This window comes from Nannospalax galili, unplaced genomic scaffold, assembly GCF_000622305.1.
Source record: "Nannospalax galili isolate Female #2095 unplaced genomic scaffold, S.galili_v1.0 scaffold346, whole genome shotgun sequence".
In the NCBI taxonomy this organism is placed as follows: Eukaryota; Metazoa; Chordata; class Mammalia; order Rodentia; family Spalacidae; genus Nannospalax; species Nannospalax galili.
In genome coordinates this window covers 846,818-862,402 of record NW_008357637.1, presented here as the reverse complement: position 1 = coordinate 862,402, position 15,585 = coordinate 846,818, and the positions used below count along the sequence as shown (strand labels likewise).

Genomic DNA, 15,585 nt, shown 5'->3' with positions numbered 1-15,585 from the left:
CTGAGGATAGTAGTGCAGGCTAGGAGAGTTAGCCGGTGGTGCAGGCCCAGGGAAGCAGAGCGAGGCGAGGGCGGGGCCAGGACCAGAAGTGGTGCTCCTGGAGCCCAAGAAAGGGACTGGGTTGCTCTGGGTGCGAAGGGTCAGGAAGCAGTATTGGTTCCCCAGGTGTCTGGGGCCCCAAGACTAGGGGTCGCGCAGGGCTCAAACTAGGAGTATAGAACGGCAAGGGGGGGTGATGGAAGGGTGAATGTGGCTTGTGGAGTCCCTGCGCGGAGAGCTGCCTATATCTAATATTTTAAGACACAGTTTTTATGTGCATTGTTCTGCATCTTCAATTTTTTATTTACCTTGAAACTTGAATATATAAACAGAATATAAAGTTGACTTTCTCTAACTTAAAGATCAATTATAAATTTCTAAAACTTGGGCTTTCTCTTACTCATTAAAGCACCCTCTACTTGTATACTCTCTTTTCCTTGTCTGTAGGTAGATTTAGTTCTGTTTAAACTAGGGACTACATAAGCTGTAAAACTCATTAGTAAATTGAATACAGAGTAGCACTTAAGTAAATGTATTGCTATCCCTGATACTAAGACATCTATTTTAAGATTTTTTTTAAAAAAATTTATTGTTTTTATGTGTATGAGTATTGCCTGCATGTGTTTAGGTACACCCACGTCGTGTGATGCCCGTGGAGGTCAGAAGAGGGCGTGGGATCCCCTGGAACTGGAGTGTGGGACACTTGAGGTCTTAGAATTTATGGTTGGGCTTCTCTCTAACTTTGTATAGGAGATAGTTAGGAATGCTTGTTGAATAAATAAATGGTGGTTAAAAATATTTAAAAATCAGGTATTAGAAAATTTAAAAAACTCCTTAGAAACTTAAAAAACAGAAAACCTTCTTCAGAAACTGCACATCCCTTTAATCTCCACACTTGCAGAGGCAGGTAGAACTCTGAGTTCAAAGCCAGCCTGGTCTATATAGCAAGTTCCAGGCAAACTAGGCCTTCAGGAAGACCCTGTCTCAGAAACAGCAACAAAAAACTTGAGTGATTATTGCTAAAATAGAAACTTTTTAAAAATAGGTAGAAATTTTGACATATATATTTTTTAGGTTCGACCGAATAGCCCTTCTCCTACTGCATTAGCTTTTGGGGACCACCCTGTTGTACAACCAAAGCAGTTATCCTATAAAATTACTCAGGTAAATAATACTTTTTAAAAATTATTATCACTTCTAGGAAACCTGACCACCTTTGTACTAACAGCTAAGATATTTATACTTTGTTCTAAATATGATCATACAGTAAAATTAAATGTCAACAAGGCTAACTTACTAAACAAAAATGTTTGTAGGGGGAGGAACTGAAACACCCATTTTACTATCAGCTTGTCCTTGTTGCACTAGCAAATGTTTTAGGTAATAAAACAGTTAATACAGCCATAAAATGTCAGTTCTGTTTACTGAATGTCTTCTTAATGCTGATGTGTTGGTTCTAAGTGGGTAATAAAGCAGTTCATTTGAATGTATATATGTATATTTAAAAATCAAATTATTTGAATATATTAATATTTTATATTATTAATTTCATGAATTTTGAATATAAGTCCTAAGTTCCTTAATTTGAATACAAGTTGTAATAAGTTATACACAGGTTTCTTTTAGCATTTATACTTCAGAAATTACTAAAGCTTACGACTATAGTAAGATGTTTTGGATTACTTTTCATACACACATCTCTTTTTCTTAACTGTTTGAAGTTGAGCAAAATCTACTTTCTTGTTTATGTGTAACCGTGCATATAATACAGATAATAAAATAGCTTTCTTCCATTTAGACTGATCTCACAATGCTGAAATTAGCAGCATTAGAAAGTAATAAAAATCAAGACCTGGAAAAGAAGGAAGGTCGCATAGATGATTTGCTCAGGGTAAGTAATACATCATGGAGCAGGAGAAACTATTGAGAAAAATAGTATTATAAAATAAAATGTTCTGTACTTGAAACAAACTTTTTCTGGTAGTGAAGGATGTGAATCCAAAGGCCCATGTTAAAGTCATAGTACTTTATTAGGTCTTTCAGTGTGAATTGAGAAATTGTTGAAGAAATAGAAGTTTTTTTTTTTTTAATTGATCAATTATCCATCTGACAGATATCCTATTTGATGGTAAGTAGTTGATATCGCTCTATGCCTGACATTTGATACCTCAGAGAATGAAATCACTGCCATAGTCCTGTGAGGTTTTTTTTTTTTTAATAGAAACTTTATTGTAAAACATAAATCCAGAAGCTGGACATGGTAGTACACACCTTTAATACCAGCACTCAGGAGGCAGAGGCAGGTGGACCTCAATGAGATTAAGGTCCCCCTGATCTACATAGTGAGTTCCCACCTGCCATAGGGAGGCAGCCACCTGGGGCTACCAGGACTTGTCTCGAAAAAAAATTCTGAGCTGGAGAGATGGACCAGCAGTTAAGAGTACTGACTACTCTTGTAGAGGACAGGGGTTTTGTTTTCTAGGGTACACATGGCAGCTGGCAACTGTCTGTAACTCCAGTTTCAGGAGGCCCTCTTCTAGCCTCTATAGGGGTTGTACTACATGGGTGTACTTACATGCAGGCAAAATACCATATACATATATATGTATATTTATAAAAAGTAAGACTAAATGAACAAATTAATAAATCCAAGGGGTCCCACAAGATGGTTCAGCAGGTAAAGGTGCTTGCTGTGCAAACCTGGAGACCTAATTTCCATCCTGGGATCCTTCTAAAGGGGCTCAGGAGATGGCTCAGTGGTGAAGTGCAACATGAAGACCCGAGTTTGGATCTCTAGCATGCAAGCATGTCTCAGCAAGCTTTGCATGTAATTCCCTTCCTGTAATACTAGACTAGTCAAACTCCTCTGGGATTAGAGAGAGACCTCCTTTTTGAACATATGGCTGCCTACAAAGTGAACAGAATTGGTATCCTTTTGCCAACAAAGAATGGTGGGTGTAGTTAATTGGATCAGCAAATTATAGTATCTCCACAAGAACAAATTCACATTTGTTCTTAAATGTTTTATATACAGTATATACTGCATTTTATTTATTTTTAGCTGAGGTAGATTGTGTGGCTGCTATTTAGAAATAAGGGAACTGAACTTAGATTCAGATTACTTAGCCAAAATTGTATTCCTTGGAACATGAATGTAAATGTCCAGAATGTATATGTAACTTTGCATACTTTGCCTTACAGTTAAATTAATGTTTAATAGTATTATCTCATAGTAAATATACTAAATATTTAGTCTTTTCTTTAGTTTATTCAGAACATTAAAACTGTAACTAAACTTTTCATGTACACCAATTATAGATTTTTTGTCATTCTCTACTTGCATTGTAGGCTAATTGTGATCTCAGACGGCAAATAGATGATCAACAAAAATTACTTGAAAAATACAAAGAACGATTAAATAAGTGCATATCAATGAGCAAGAAGCTTCTTATTGAAAAGGTAATAATGAATTTTCCCCTCCCCTTCACTTGCCCCTCTGCCTTGTAAGTTTTTAAAGTTCAAATGAATGTAATTTTGAGTGATGATTTTTCCTCATTTTCAGAGTACACAAGAAAAACTGTCAAGCAGAGAGAAGAGTATGCAAGATCGGTTACGCCTTGGGCACTTCACAACAGTTAGACATGGCGCTTCGTTTACTGAACAGTGGGCAGATGGTTTTGCCTTTCAGAATCTTGTGAAGTTAGTAATTGTACATTTTAAAAAATTAGTCATTTTAGTTTTCATTACTTTAAAAGATTATAAATTTGGAATTATGTCCAACATTTCCTTACTATTTGAAATTCTAAAATTTAACATATGAAAAGAATATGAAACAGAAGTATTATAACTGTAGTATTGAACAGAATTCTTGCTTGATTAGCATTCATCTAAGGAGTATAGGTGTTGTGTACATGTGTCCCATTTGTTGGCATTACAGAAACATGTCACCATACATGGCTTTTTTTTTTCTTTTTTTAAAAAAATTTTTTTTTAATTTATTTAATGTGTATGGGTGTATTGCTTGCATGTAGGTAGGTGCACCCATGTTGTGCAAAAGAGGGCGTTGGATCCCCTGGAACTGGAGTTACAGATGGTTGTTAGCCACCATATGGCTGCTGGGAATCAAACCCTGGTGCTCCACAGTCAATGCTCTTAAACCACTCTATCCAGCCCCACACATGACTTTTTTTTTTTGTCTTTTTGAGACAGGGTCTCCCTGTAGGCCCAGCTGACCTGAACTCACTATGTAGACCAGGCTGGCCTTGAACTCATAAAGATCCTCCTGCCTTTGCCTCCCAAGTGCTGGGACTAAAGGCATGTGCCACTACGCCCGGCCATACATGACTTATTTACATAAGTTCTAGAGATCCAAACTCAGGTCTTCATGCTTGCATTTTACCTCTGAGCTAACTCCTCAGCCCTTATTTTTCTAAACCTCCCTTTCCAAAAATATAAACTGACCCCCTAATTTTATTGATGGTGTTATATGTGTGTATGTGTATTACTCCTTCCCAAAGAAAGAAAATAATTAGAATTTTTATACTCATTGAAAAGTAAGTGTCTGTCTCTGAAGATTATTTGATTATTTTTGAGATGGGTCTTGCTGTGGTTTTCCAGTCTGGTCTTGAATTTCTAGACTTAAGTGATCTTCCTGCCTCAGCCTTCTGAGTGTTGGAACTTTAGGTACATACCACCTTGCCCATCTCTTTACTTTTTCCTCATTTCTCCAGTCCTTAAGTGTTAGACATCAGCACCCCCTGATCTCTCTGCCTCAGGAAAAGAATTTTCCTCTTTTGCCTCAGCTACAGTAACTCACACATCAGTTGAACCAATCAAGTGGCTTTAGCATTTCAAGGTAAACTTTAAAACAAAATCATTGTTTCTACATTTTTCTAGTTCCCATGGTGGTAGGTAAGAGTAAGTTGGCTATTTATGTGTTAGAAGCCAGGACCATGTTACTCTCTTTAGAATTTTGTCTGGAAAATTTGTAGAACCTATAGAAAGCCGGAGTGTTGGTTTCTACCTCAGCTTTCCAGAGCAAAGCCTGCTTCCAAGTAGTAACAAGTTAGCATTGCTGTTTCAAACGCTTCTTCTCAGGACTTACCACAAAATGGCATTGTCTTGCCCCTGGTTCTCAACAGACTTACTGAGTTTTTGTTTTTATTTATGTTTTGGTCTTTTTGAGACAGGATCTCCCTGTAGCTACAGCTGGCCTGGATTTGCTAAGGAGACCAGGCTGGCCTCAAACTCACAGAGATCCACCTACTCCTGCCTCCCAGGTGCTGAGATTAAAGGCTTGCGCCACCACACACAGCACAGACTTATTGAGTTTTTGTTCAATAAAGCTGAATTAGGTATTAGACTCACCACAGTGAAGGACAGACTCCTTGTGAACCTATTAAGTTTAGATTTTTTATTTTTTTTATTTTATGGGTATGAGTGTATTGCCTGCATGTATGTGAGTCCACCCATGTTGTGCAGTGCCACAGAGGTCAGAAGAGGGCTTCGGATTCCCCTGGAACTGGAGTTAAGGACGGTTCGTAGCCGCCATGTGGGTCCTGGGAATCAAACCTGGGTCCTCTGCAAGAGTAGTCAGTGCTCTTAACCGCTGAGCCATCTCTCCAGCCCCATAAATTTAGGTTTTAATTTTGTGCCTCCTTTAGAGGTATTGAAGGTTAATAATGTAGTATATTTGATCAAAATTGTGATACAGAATAATTTAATGATGTGGAATTAATATTGAGAGGAAGATAAATTGTTGACAGGATGGAAAAAGATTCAAAAAGTAGGGAGCTGGAAATGGGTTTAAGATGAAAACCATAATTTTTTAGTATTTTGTAAGCAAGAATCTTGCTACTAAACTCAGCCCTGACTGCCTTACAATAATATGTATGGTCTAAAATGTTAATGATTAATTCTACCAGTAACAGTTTCTTATAAAAAACATTTGCATGTCTTAACTCTCAATAAGCACTGATTGAGGCCTTACATATTTTGCTACATATAATGTCATGATGTTTACAGTTGGTGGTTCAAGGATGAGAAGGGAAGTGAATAAATAAAATAAATAAAATTTGTCAAATTGGGGCTGGAGTTGCTCAGTGGTTAAGAGCAATGGCTGCTCTTGTAGAGGAGCCAGGTTTGATTCCCAGTAGTTTGTAACTACAGTTCCAGGGCATACAGTGCACCCTCTTCTGGGCTCTGCACATGTGATGAACTGATACGCAGACAAAACACTCATACACATAAAAATAAAATAAATTTGTTATGTTAATCAATAATCTCTAAACCCAGAGGTGATCCCTGAATAATCGGGTACTAACTGTATGTCCAGTCCAGTAATTCTTTACTTGCTGTTAAGCTGTTTATTTATACTGAACAGACTCTTTTCTAAACTACATTTAACTTTTACTTTGTTATTGTTTGAGATGCTAGGGATCTGTCCAAGGTCCTCGCAAATATTGGGCAAGTATTCTACCACTGTGCTATATTCCGAATCCTAAGATTTTCTTAGTTATTAAGTAAGGACAAGTTAAATTATTCCTACTTCCAAATGAAAGCTGGATTAACATCTATTCTTACTTTACTATTCTTTGTTGTTGTTTTTTTGAGACAGGGTCTCCCTGTAGCTCCAGCTGTCCTGGAACTCACTATGTAGACCAGGCTGGCCTTGAACTCACAGAGATCCTCCTGTCTCTGGCTCCTGAGTGCTGGGATTAAAGGCATGTGCCACCACACCCGACCTTACTTTACTATTCTTGAGATTTTTTTAGTATATATTTCTGTTCTTCTACCTTGGTTCTTCTTGAGTCTTTCGATCCTGTTCTAGTCTGCCATCCCTGACCCCACCCCCAGGGCTACAGAAAAGGAATGTGTACAGAGCCAATTCTACAGCTGCAGAGTAGAAATTCAGTGGTCTCTGTTTGAAGGGTAGGGGTAGATGCAGTAGGCAGAATATTTTACTCACTAAATCTCAGTATCATAGCCATGTACATCTATAACATTATTTTGTTGACAGGGTAGGAAGTATAAAAGGGACAGTTACTATCAGAATAAGCTTAAGATGTATGATGAACTAGCTTGACAAAAAGCAGGTAAAGACACTAGATACCAATCCTGATAAACCTGAATTCCAATCCTGGGACCCACATGGTGGAAGTCTGTCAAACGGACTTCCCAGAAATCATCTTCTGACCTCACACATGTGCTGTGGAATGTGCCCCACAAAAAAATACGTAAATAAATGCAATAACATTTTTTAAAATATTTTTTTAATTATTATTTTTTTTAATGTGTATGAGTATATTGCCTGGGTGTATGTGAGTGCGCCCATGTCGTGCAGTGCCACAGAGGTCAGAAGAGGGCTTTGGAGTCCCCTGGAACTGGAGTTAAGGACAGTTCATAGCCGCCATGTGGGTGCTGGGAATTGAACCCAGGTCCTCTGCAAGAGCATTCAATGCTCTTAACCGCTGAGCCATATATCCAGCCCCTTATTTTATTTTTATTTTTAGTGTACGAGTGTATTGCCTGTATGTATGTAAGTGTACCTGTGTCGCACAATGTCCCCAGTCAGAAGAGGGCTTCGGATCCCCTGGAACTGGAGTTATGGATGGTTGTTAGCCGTGTGGGTGCTAGGAATCGAACCTCTGTCCTCTGCAAGAGCAGCCAGTGCTCCTAACCACTCATCTCTCCAACTCCAATAAATAAATGTAATACCATTTTTTAAAAAGACAGAAATATCCCCTGGTAATCTACTGTATGTATATTTGATACAAGTTCTTGCTTTGTAGCTCAAACTGCTCTTGCTTTAACTTGGAATTTTCCTGCCTCAACCCTCTCCCCACCCCAAACTCCAGGCTTACAGCCCATTCCACCAAACCTGATCAACCTGCAGTTTTGTAATAGACATAATACCTGTTAGTTTTTAGAATCAGTGAGCTCTTTGCAAGTGTTTTTTACATTCTTGAATGGGAAGTGCTAATAAATTTACATTAAAGTAACAGGTATATTTTGTAAATGCATGGCTCCTACTATTACTTCCTTTCCTTAAATTTTCAAAGTTTTTTTGCCCACCCAGCAGGCATGTGGACTTTAAAAAAAAAATTTTATTATTATTATTTTTATGTCTATGTGTGTATTGCCTGCATATAGGTAAGTACACCCGAGTCGTGCAATGCCCACGAGGGCAGAAGAAGCCATTGGATCCCCTGGAACTGGAGTTACGGACAGTTGTTAGCTGCTGGGATTCAAACCTGGGTCTTCTGCAAGAACAACCAGTGTTCTTAACCGCTGAGCCATCTCTCCAGCCCCTTCCCTAAGTTTTTCATATTAACATCAGCTTTTCTTTTATTTCAAAATGTCAACTCTGTCTGCATTCTGAAAATTTCATTTTAGAAAGTAACATTGTCACTGGGCGTGGTGATGTATGACTTTAATCCCAGCAACCCAGGAGGCAGAGGCAGAGGTAGGCAGATCTCTGTGAGATCAAGGCCAGCCTGGTCTACATAGTGAATTTCATTATAGCCAGAGCTACATTGTGAGACCCTGTCTCAAAAAACAAGAAAATAATATTAAATTTGCATTTGTCATTTGCCTTGTACAAACTTATCTGGAAATATTAGTGCTAAGTGTTGGAATGTATGCATAAAATGTACTCCATATTTAACTCAAAGATAGATTTTTTTATTTCGTTTTGTTTGTTTGTTTGGTTTTTAGTTCATTTCTTTTATTTAACAAACTCTTACTGTGTATACCTAGTAGTTTTGGTCACCATGCCTAGTATTAAGGATATGATAAAACATAGACTATATATACTATCTGTATTTTTTGAAAGATTTACCTAGCCAAACCCATTCTGATGAAGTATCTATAGGAATGCTATTTGTAGTAAGGGCAACGAAATGTGGCCACACACTTTGCTTAGTCTAGGGGTTGAGGGAATACCTCACTTAAAAACAATTGTTATGAGGTGAGACCTTCAGGATAAGTACATGTTACTTCATTAGAATGGGGCCAGGGGCCTAGAAAGATGGCTCAGCAGTTAAACTGGCTGCTCTTGCAGAGTACCTGGGCTTGAGTCCCAGCTCCCACATGACTAACAACCATTTGTGACTCTGGTTCTAAGAGATCTGTTGCTCTCTTTTGGACTCTGTGGGCACCAGACACACATGTGGTACACAAGTATACATGCAGGCAAAACACGCATAAACATTTTTTTTAATCATAAAAAAATTAAAAAATAGAACCACAGGTTACAAATTTATATTATATGATCATGTTTTAAAACTGATTTTTTTCATGTTTTAATTTTAAAAAGTAATGGGGGAGATGAATGTGGCTGTGTTTGTTCATTTTCACACAGGCAACAAGAAGGGGTGAACCAGCAAAGGGAAGATATTGAAAGGCAGAGGAAACTTCTAGCCAAACGCAAACCTCCAACAGCTAATAATTCTCAGGCACCTTCTACCAATTCTGAACCAAAACAAAGGAAAAACAAAGCAGTCAACGGAGCAGAAAATGATCCTTTTGTTAGACCAAATTTACCACAACTGTAAGTCTGTATTTTAATTTTTCTTTTAAAACTTGTTAGCAGCATTCCTTTTAAAACAGGAATGCTAACAGTGCTGTTATTTATAATTAGTACTTTAGAAACAAAAGGTTGTGGATAGGAAGGAAGATAGTACTGAAAAAGTTTTCTCTGAGAAAAACTCCAAATATCTGACTTCTACCTTTTTAAGTGGAGATTGGAATTTACCCTTCTACATCTAAACTGTTAAAGAATCAGTTAAAAGTTTTGGCTATTCCAGTTAAGTGTTTAGATTAATGTTCATTTTAAGTAACAACAGCTGTTGTTTATTTTCTACATCTCTAAAAGCAATTCATTGGTAATTACAGATATTTTTCCTTTTCCATTTTTTTTCTAAAATTTCCATGTTAATTTTTCTCTGCAATTTAAGGAATAAAGATATTTTAAAGATAGTTACATACTTAGTGAAAATTTGTGAAATTTTACATAAAGTTATATGAATGTATAAGTACCCTTTGTTTTCTGTATCTGTGTTTTTTTTCTTAGTTGAAAGACAGTGCTTTGAATTTCACCCCTTGCTGCCAGGGAATTATTGGTATCTCTTTTATGTCTTCAACTTCTGTTCTTATTGTGTTCCTTTCAGAAAACAGCAAAGCAAAGAAAGGCTCCTTCTTATTCAATTACAGATCTTTTGTCTCCCATTCCAGCCTCTCACTGAAATACATGATGCTTGGTGTTCTCTGTACTAAATAATGGTTCTCTGGTCTCTCATGCCAGAATCCACTCATTCATCTTCATCCTCCTTTCCTACTGCCCCACCCCCACCCCATTCCATTTTCTTTGACTCCTTTTTATCTTTCTGTGTTGCCATGGTGATCTTGAATTCATGGGGTCATACCATCCTCCTGTCTCAGCTTCCAAAATATCTGGTAGTACATGTGCAGACCACCTTGCCCAGTTGCTTCTTCAAGTCTTTCTTAATTTTCTTGTACAGTTAGAACATTTGATTATTGTTATTAAAATCTAATAAGGAACTGTATTTAACAAATGGGTAGTTATAGTAAAAGAAAATGTTAGTGTTAACCCCTATAAATATGCAATCCCTTGGGTCTTACATCTGTCCACTTTCCTTTAGACAGTCCTCTTTCCAACTCAGGTTGAGTTGTTTTTTTTTTTTTAAATCTGCCCCCCCCCCCAGCTTAGTCTAGTCCTGTAACATATTTTCATGTTAGAGTCATTTTTCCAGAATCTTTTCCTTTTAAGCCTAACAAAATTCTCCATTACTTGAATGATATAATCTAAAAACCTTAATGTGGCTTTTACAGCAGTCTTGATCTGTCTTCTTTTGACCTGGCTAATCTCATCTTTGCCTTTGATCAATACCTCTTCCTCAGCAGTCAACTTTTAAACTCTTAGCTCATTGTCTTAATTTCTGTTAGATGCTACCTCCCCTTAACTCCAGTAATCACTCTGAGCACTTGCCATAATGCTGTTTCCAGCCATAGCATCCCCATCCACTCAGTTAATGAAACCAGAAACCTAGGAATCCTCCTTGATGTTTCTCTTATTGCCCATGCCCATTTCTATATCATTTTTGTTCATTTTCATGGCCACTTTCTTAGTATAGAAACTGATTTTTTTTTAAAGCTTTTATAACTGCTTCTCCCTTTTCTCAGCATGTCACATTCTTCTTCCTTTTTTTCCCCTTCTTTTAGTAGCCTTCTGGATAATCCTTTATAAGTCTCCTCCAACATGTACCCTATGGTAAATGCTTATTTCTCTGAATAGGCTGTGCTTTCTTCTTTACTTTGTTCACTTTGTTCCTTTTTTCTGTTCATCTCTCTTTTTTAATCTCTCAAATGCTAATGTCAATAAGAAGCCCTCTGGCCCTTTTCTTCCTAGTGTATTGCTGCCCTTCCTCCCCAGATAAGGCACCCATGGCCTCTGCACACCTGGCTATGCTGTGGTGTTTATTTCACTCTTCCATAACTACAGTTGGAATATCTCAGCATAGTTGCTGACATAAGAAAAGTAGTAAGAACTAAATTCTACTACATGAGCATTTGATTTTTGGGTTCTATTTTCTCTGTGCTAGACTTTTTTGGGGTTTTTTGTTTTTTTTTTAGATTGTCACAGGTTGTTTTGCTTACTTGTTTTTAGAGGTGCTAAGAGCTCTGACTGTAGTTGAGTAATTATAGTCCTTCTCATCATCACCCAACTGGACTGCATCGCATAGGCTAATTTAAAAGTGATGGACGTAACACTAGTTGTGTGTTCTTGGGGTGGGAACAGAAATGATTGATAATCCTTAGCAATTTGAGTGCATATTACAAATTTAAATAATGAAAAAAGCCTCAGAAGCACTTTGATTCATATATTCTCTGGTCTTATGTTCTTAACAAAAATTTTAGCAGCATATTTTATAAATATCTTTGAAAATTTTCCTTTGAATCACTCTTTGGAAAATAGGCTTTGACTTGTGTATAGAAATTTCAATATAATTGGAACACAGATTGTGAGTCCTTAATTATTATTTTACCTTGGAGAGCATCATCTTTTGACACTATTCCATGTTTTAGTCCATGAATATAGAATGTCATTTCAGATTTCTTTAGCAGTTTGTTTTGTTCTGGTGTTTGTTTTATGTCTTTTTTTTTTTTTTTTTTTTTTTTTTCAGACAGGGTTTCACTATGTAGCCCCTGCTGACCTGGAACTCACTATGTAGACCAGGCTGGCCTTGAGCTCACACAGGTCTGCCTGCATCTGCCTCTTAAGTGCTGGGTTTAAAGACATGCCCCAAACACCTGGCCTTTAGCAGTATTTTATGGTTCTCCATATAAAAGTCTTCACGTTCCCTAATTAGTTTTATTTCTAGGTCTTTTTAGTTGGCTGTTGTTGGCAATTATTTTGTCTCAGCTGTTCTGTAGTGTGTAGAACCAACTGATTTCTGCCTTCATTTCATCCCTTAAACTATTGCTGAATTTATTTAGTACATTTTTATCCTTGTGTATTTCTCAGGAATAATTTTTTATGTGTAGAGTCCTGCCATCAGTGTACAGGATAGTGTTACCTTTTCCTTTACAGTTAAGATGCATTCTTGTTTCTTCCTGTCAGGTCATCTCATTGATTCTGTCCTGAAAATATTTAAAAGACGTGGAATAATTATTACTATGAGGAGGATGGATATCAGTGGGTCGAGGAGGGGAAGGAGAAGTAAAGGCAAGAGGAGTTAGGCACAAATTCTAGGCAGGGAACCAGAAGTCAGAACAGGGTGAATTTTCAATTTAAGAGTTTCTTGATGAGAGCGTCCAAAAGCATCCATCTACTGGGTATCTCCTTAGTTTTCTTTTGGATGCCATGGATAGACTCAGGATTTGCTTTTCAGGCAACTTGATAGTTGTCGGCATGGCTCACAGTGTGAGTTCCCTCCCAAATGTCCTCTAGACAGGGTGAGAGAAGAAATTTAGCCATTATTTAATTTTTAGATACGAATGGTGCGTTTTTCCTTTCGGCTGCAGGTATACACTGCAGAGTTGATGAGGCCAGGATTTGAAGTCTTACACCTGAACAGCATTTTCTTATTAAGAAACTGGTGAGAAATTGTCTAAGTAACATCTTATATAAACTTAAGGCTAATGCCTGAAGTGCAATCCTTTGGACTCTTAAAGAAATATACCAATTATTTTACTCTCTGGTTATACTTTCCTGTTGGATGTTTAAGACATGCAGTTAGCCCAAATAAACCAGTTTATTTTTATGCTTAAGGTCGGTTAAGGAGCTATTCCTCAGGGTCACATGAGCTTGGGAGGAGCCTCTGGCTCCTTCTGTCTTTCTTTTACAGGTTCCATCTATGTGAGAATTAGTTAAAGGTCCTGCTTGACCATGGCTTTTCTTGGAAGCATGGAGGAAACTTTTCTCTGTGTGACCCTCCTCTTTGCAGACTGGACATTGGTTTGAGTCCTTCTGGTGGGGCCTCCATGGCCTCCCTGAACAGGAGGACAGGTCACACATCACAGTTACAGAACATTTCAAGAGATGCCCCTATAGTCCCCTGGGACTTAGTTGACCTTGGAGGACAAGGAACAAAAAATTGTCCCTTTAAGTCCCTCTGGCCAGATTATTATAGGCCACAAAGTACGGTTATTAAACACCCAAGGAGGTTAGTTATGCCAATCTGGTACATGTAATTACCATGTATTATGTAGATAAAACTTGAGCAGCAACCATATGTTCTTTTTGAGGCAGGGTCTTTCTGTAGCCCCAGCTGACTTGGAACTCACTGTGTAGACCAGTCTGGTCTTGAACTTACAGAGATCTACCCGCCTCTGCCTTGAGAGTGCTGGGATTAAAGGCATGAGCCACCACACCTGGGAACCATACATTCTTAAACCTTGACTAGACATACATATTTTGTTCCTTAAGTTAGTCTATAAAAATTAAGGTTTAACTGAAGTTTGACCTTAGGAAATTTAAGGTTACTTTAGATCTAGGTACTTAGAGCGCTATCCAGATAATGTAGGAAGAGTGGGCCTAAGTCAGGAAAAAGAGATTGAACATTACAGGTAAGTAGGCATAGCCCAGGAAGAGAACTTAAAATATTTTTCTTAGGTCTGTCTCAAATGAAGACTGTTCTGCTATAAACAGAAACAGTCTCCTTTCTTTCCCAGTTCCCCATACCCTGATTTACAGTTTTTCCAGAAGGAAGGGGCTGGGGGATAACATTACATATCGATAGACAAAAAATAAGATGATCAAGATTCAGTTTCCTTCTGTGCTGTATACATCTGGTTCAAGGAGGTAAAAATCTTGTTCCTCTTGAGCCATATAGGCAAAAGTAACAGTTGCATAATACAGAGAAACACAAAGGACATTTTCCAGTAGCTACAGATAACTCAATGTTTGTACCCATTTAATGGACTGAAATTTTTTTTGTTTGGCTCCATCAGTAATTATTATAGCAAAAACTCTGTATCTGTATGACCCTGCTCAGACCTTCAGTAAACTTGCTTAATAACATTTACAAACAAATTTACCATTTATTGTGAGAATTTACCAAGCAATTAATGTTTTACTTTTACACACACACACACACACACACACACACACACACACACACAGATGTACTTAAAATTAATTCATATATTTGAGTAATAGGAACCATGTTGTAGATAAGGATTAAAGAGATAACATTTTTTTTTTGAATTCAAGGCCAGCCTGCTCTACATAGTGAGTTCCAGGACAGCTTGGGCTACAGGGAGACCCTGTCTCAAAAAGAACAAAAATAAATAAATAAATAAATAAATAATTTATATATTTAGATAAAAGAAATTAAGATAATCTACAGGAACAGGATTTTATCACATAGGATGAAAAGTGCTACGCTAGGATAATGATAGCATCAACAATTTTAGGTCACCAGTTATTTTTATTATGTGTTTTTAAGACGATTTAAAAAAAAACAAAACTGTAGACCAGGCTGGCCTCGAACTCACAAAGATCCACCTGCCTCTGCCTCTCAAGTGCTGGGATTAAAGGCGTGCACCACCATGCCCAGCCAAGATTTTATTTTTATATGTATGTGTGAGTGAGTGTATGTCAGGTATGTGGGTTCCCACAGAGGCCAGGATATTGGACTTCTCTGGACCTGGCATTGTAGGCCATTACAGGCCTCTTGACATGGGTGCTGTGAACAAACTCAGGTCCTTTGGAAGAGCAGTAAGCACTCTTAACTTCTGATCCATCTTGCCGGCCTCATAAATATCTAGTAAAACATTTTTAATTAATACAAATGGACAACAGAAATAACCTAAAAAGCTACTACTGTATATTGGCTACTTTTTGCAATATCGGGGCTTGTATTATAGTTGGTAAGACAGGATCTTGGAATAGGAGGCTTTAAATTTTTAAAAATGAGTGTTTTGCCTTAATGTAAGTGCACCCATATCGTGCAGTGCTTCCTGAAGTCAGAGGAGGGTATCAGGTCCCCTGGAATTGGAGTTACAAATTGATTTTTAGATGCC

The 15,585-nt window shown here is 37.6% G+C and overlaps 1 protein-coding gene across 2 annotated transcripts in view; it reads left to right on the top strand.

Moving 5' to 3' along the window:
* The window catches only part of Tlk1 (tousled like kinase 1), a 125,929-nt gene that overhangs the window by 77,811 nt on the left and 32,533 nt on the right, over nt 1-15,585 (top strand). For both annotated transcript variants that reach the window (XM_008855241.3, XM_029557258.1), the window contains 5 exons: nt 1,114-1,203; nt 1,838-1,930; nt 3,388-3,498; nt 3,602-3,738; nt 9,401-9,589. In XM_008855241.3, coding sequence (XP_008853463.1) covers nt 1,114-1,203; nt 1,838-1,930; nt 3,388-3,498; nt 3,602-3,738; nt 9,401-9,589 — 620 coding nt within the window. The remainder of the gene's footprint in view (nt 1-1,113; nt 1,204-1,837; nt 1,931-3,387; nt 3,499-3,601; nt 3,739-9,400; nt 9,590-15,585) is intronic.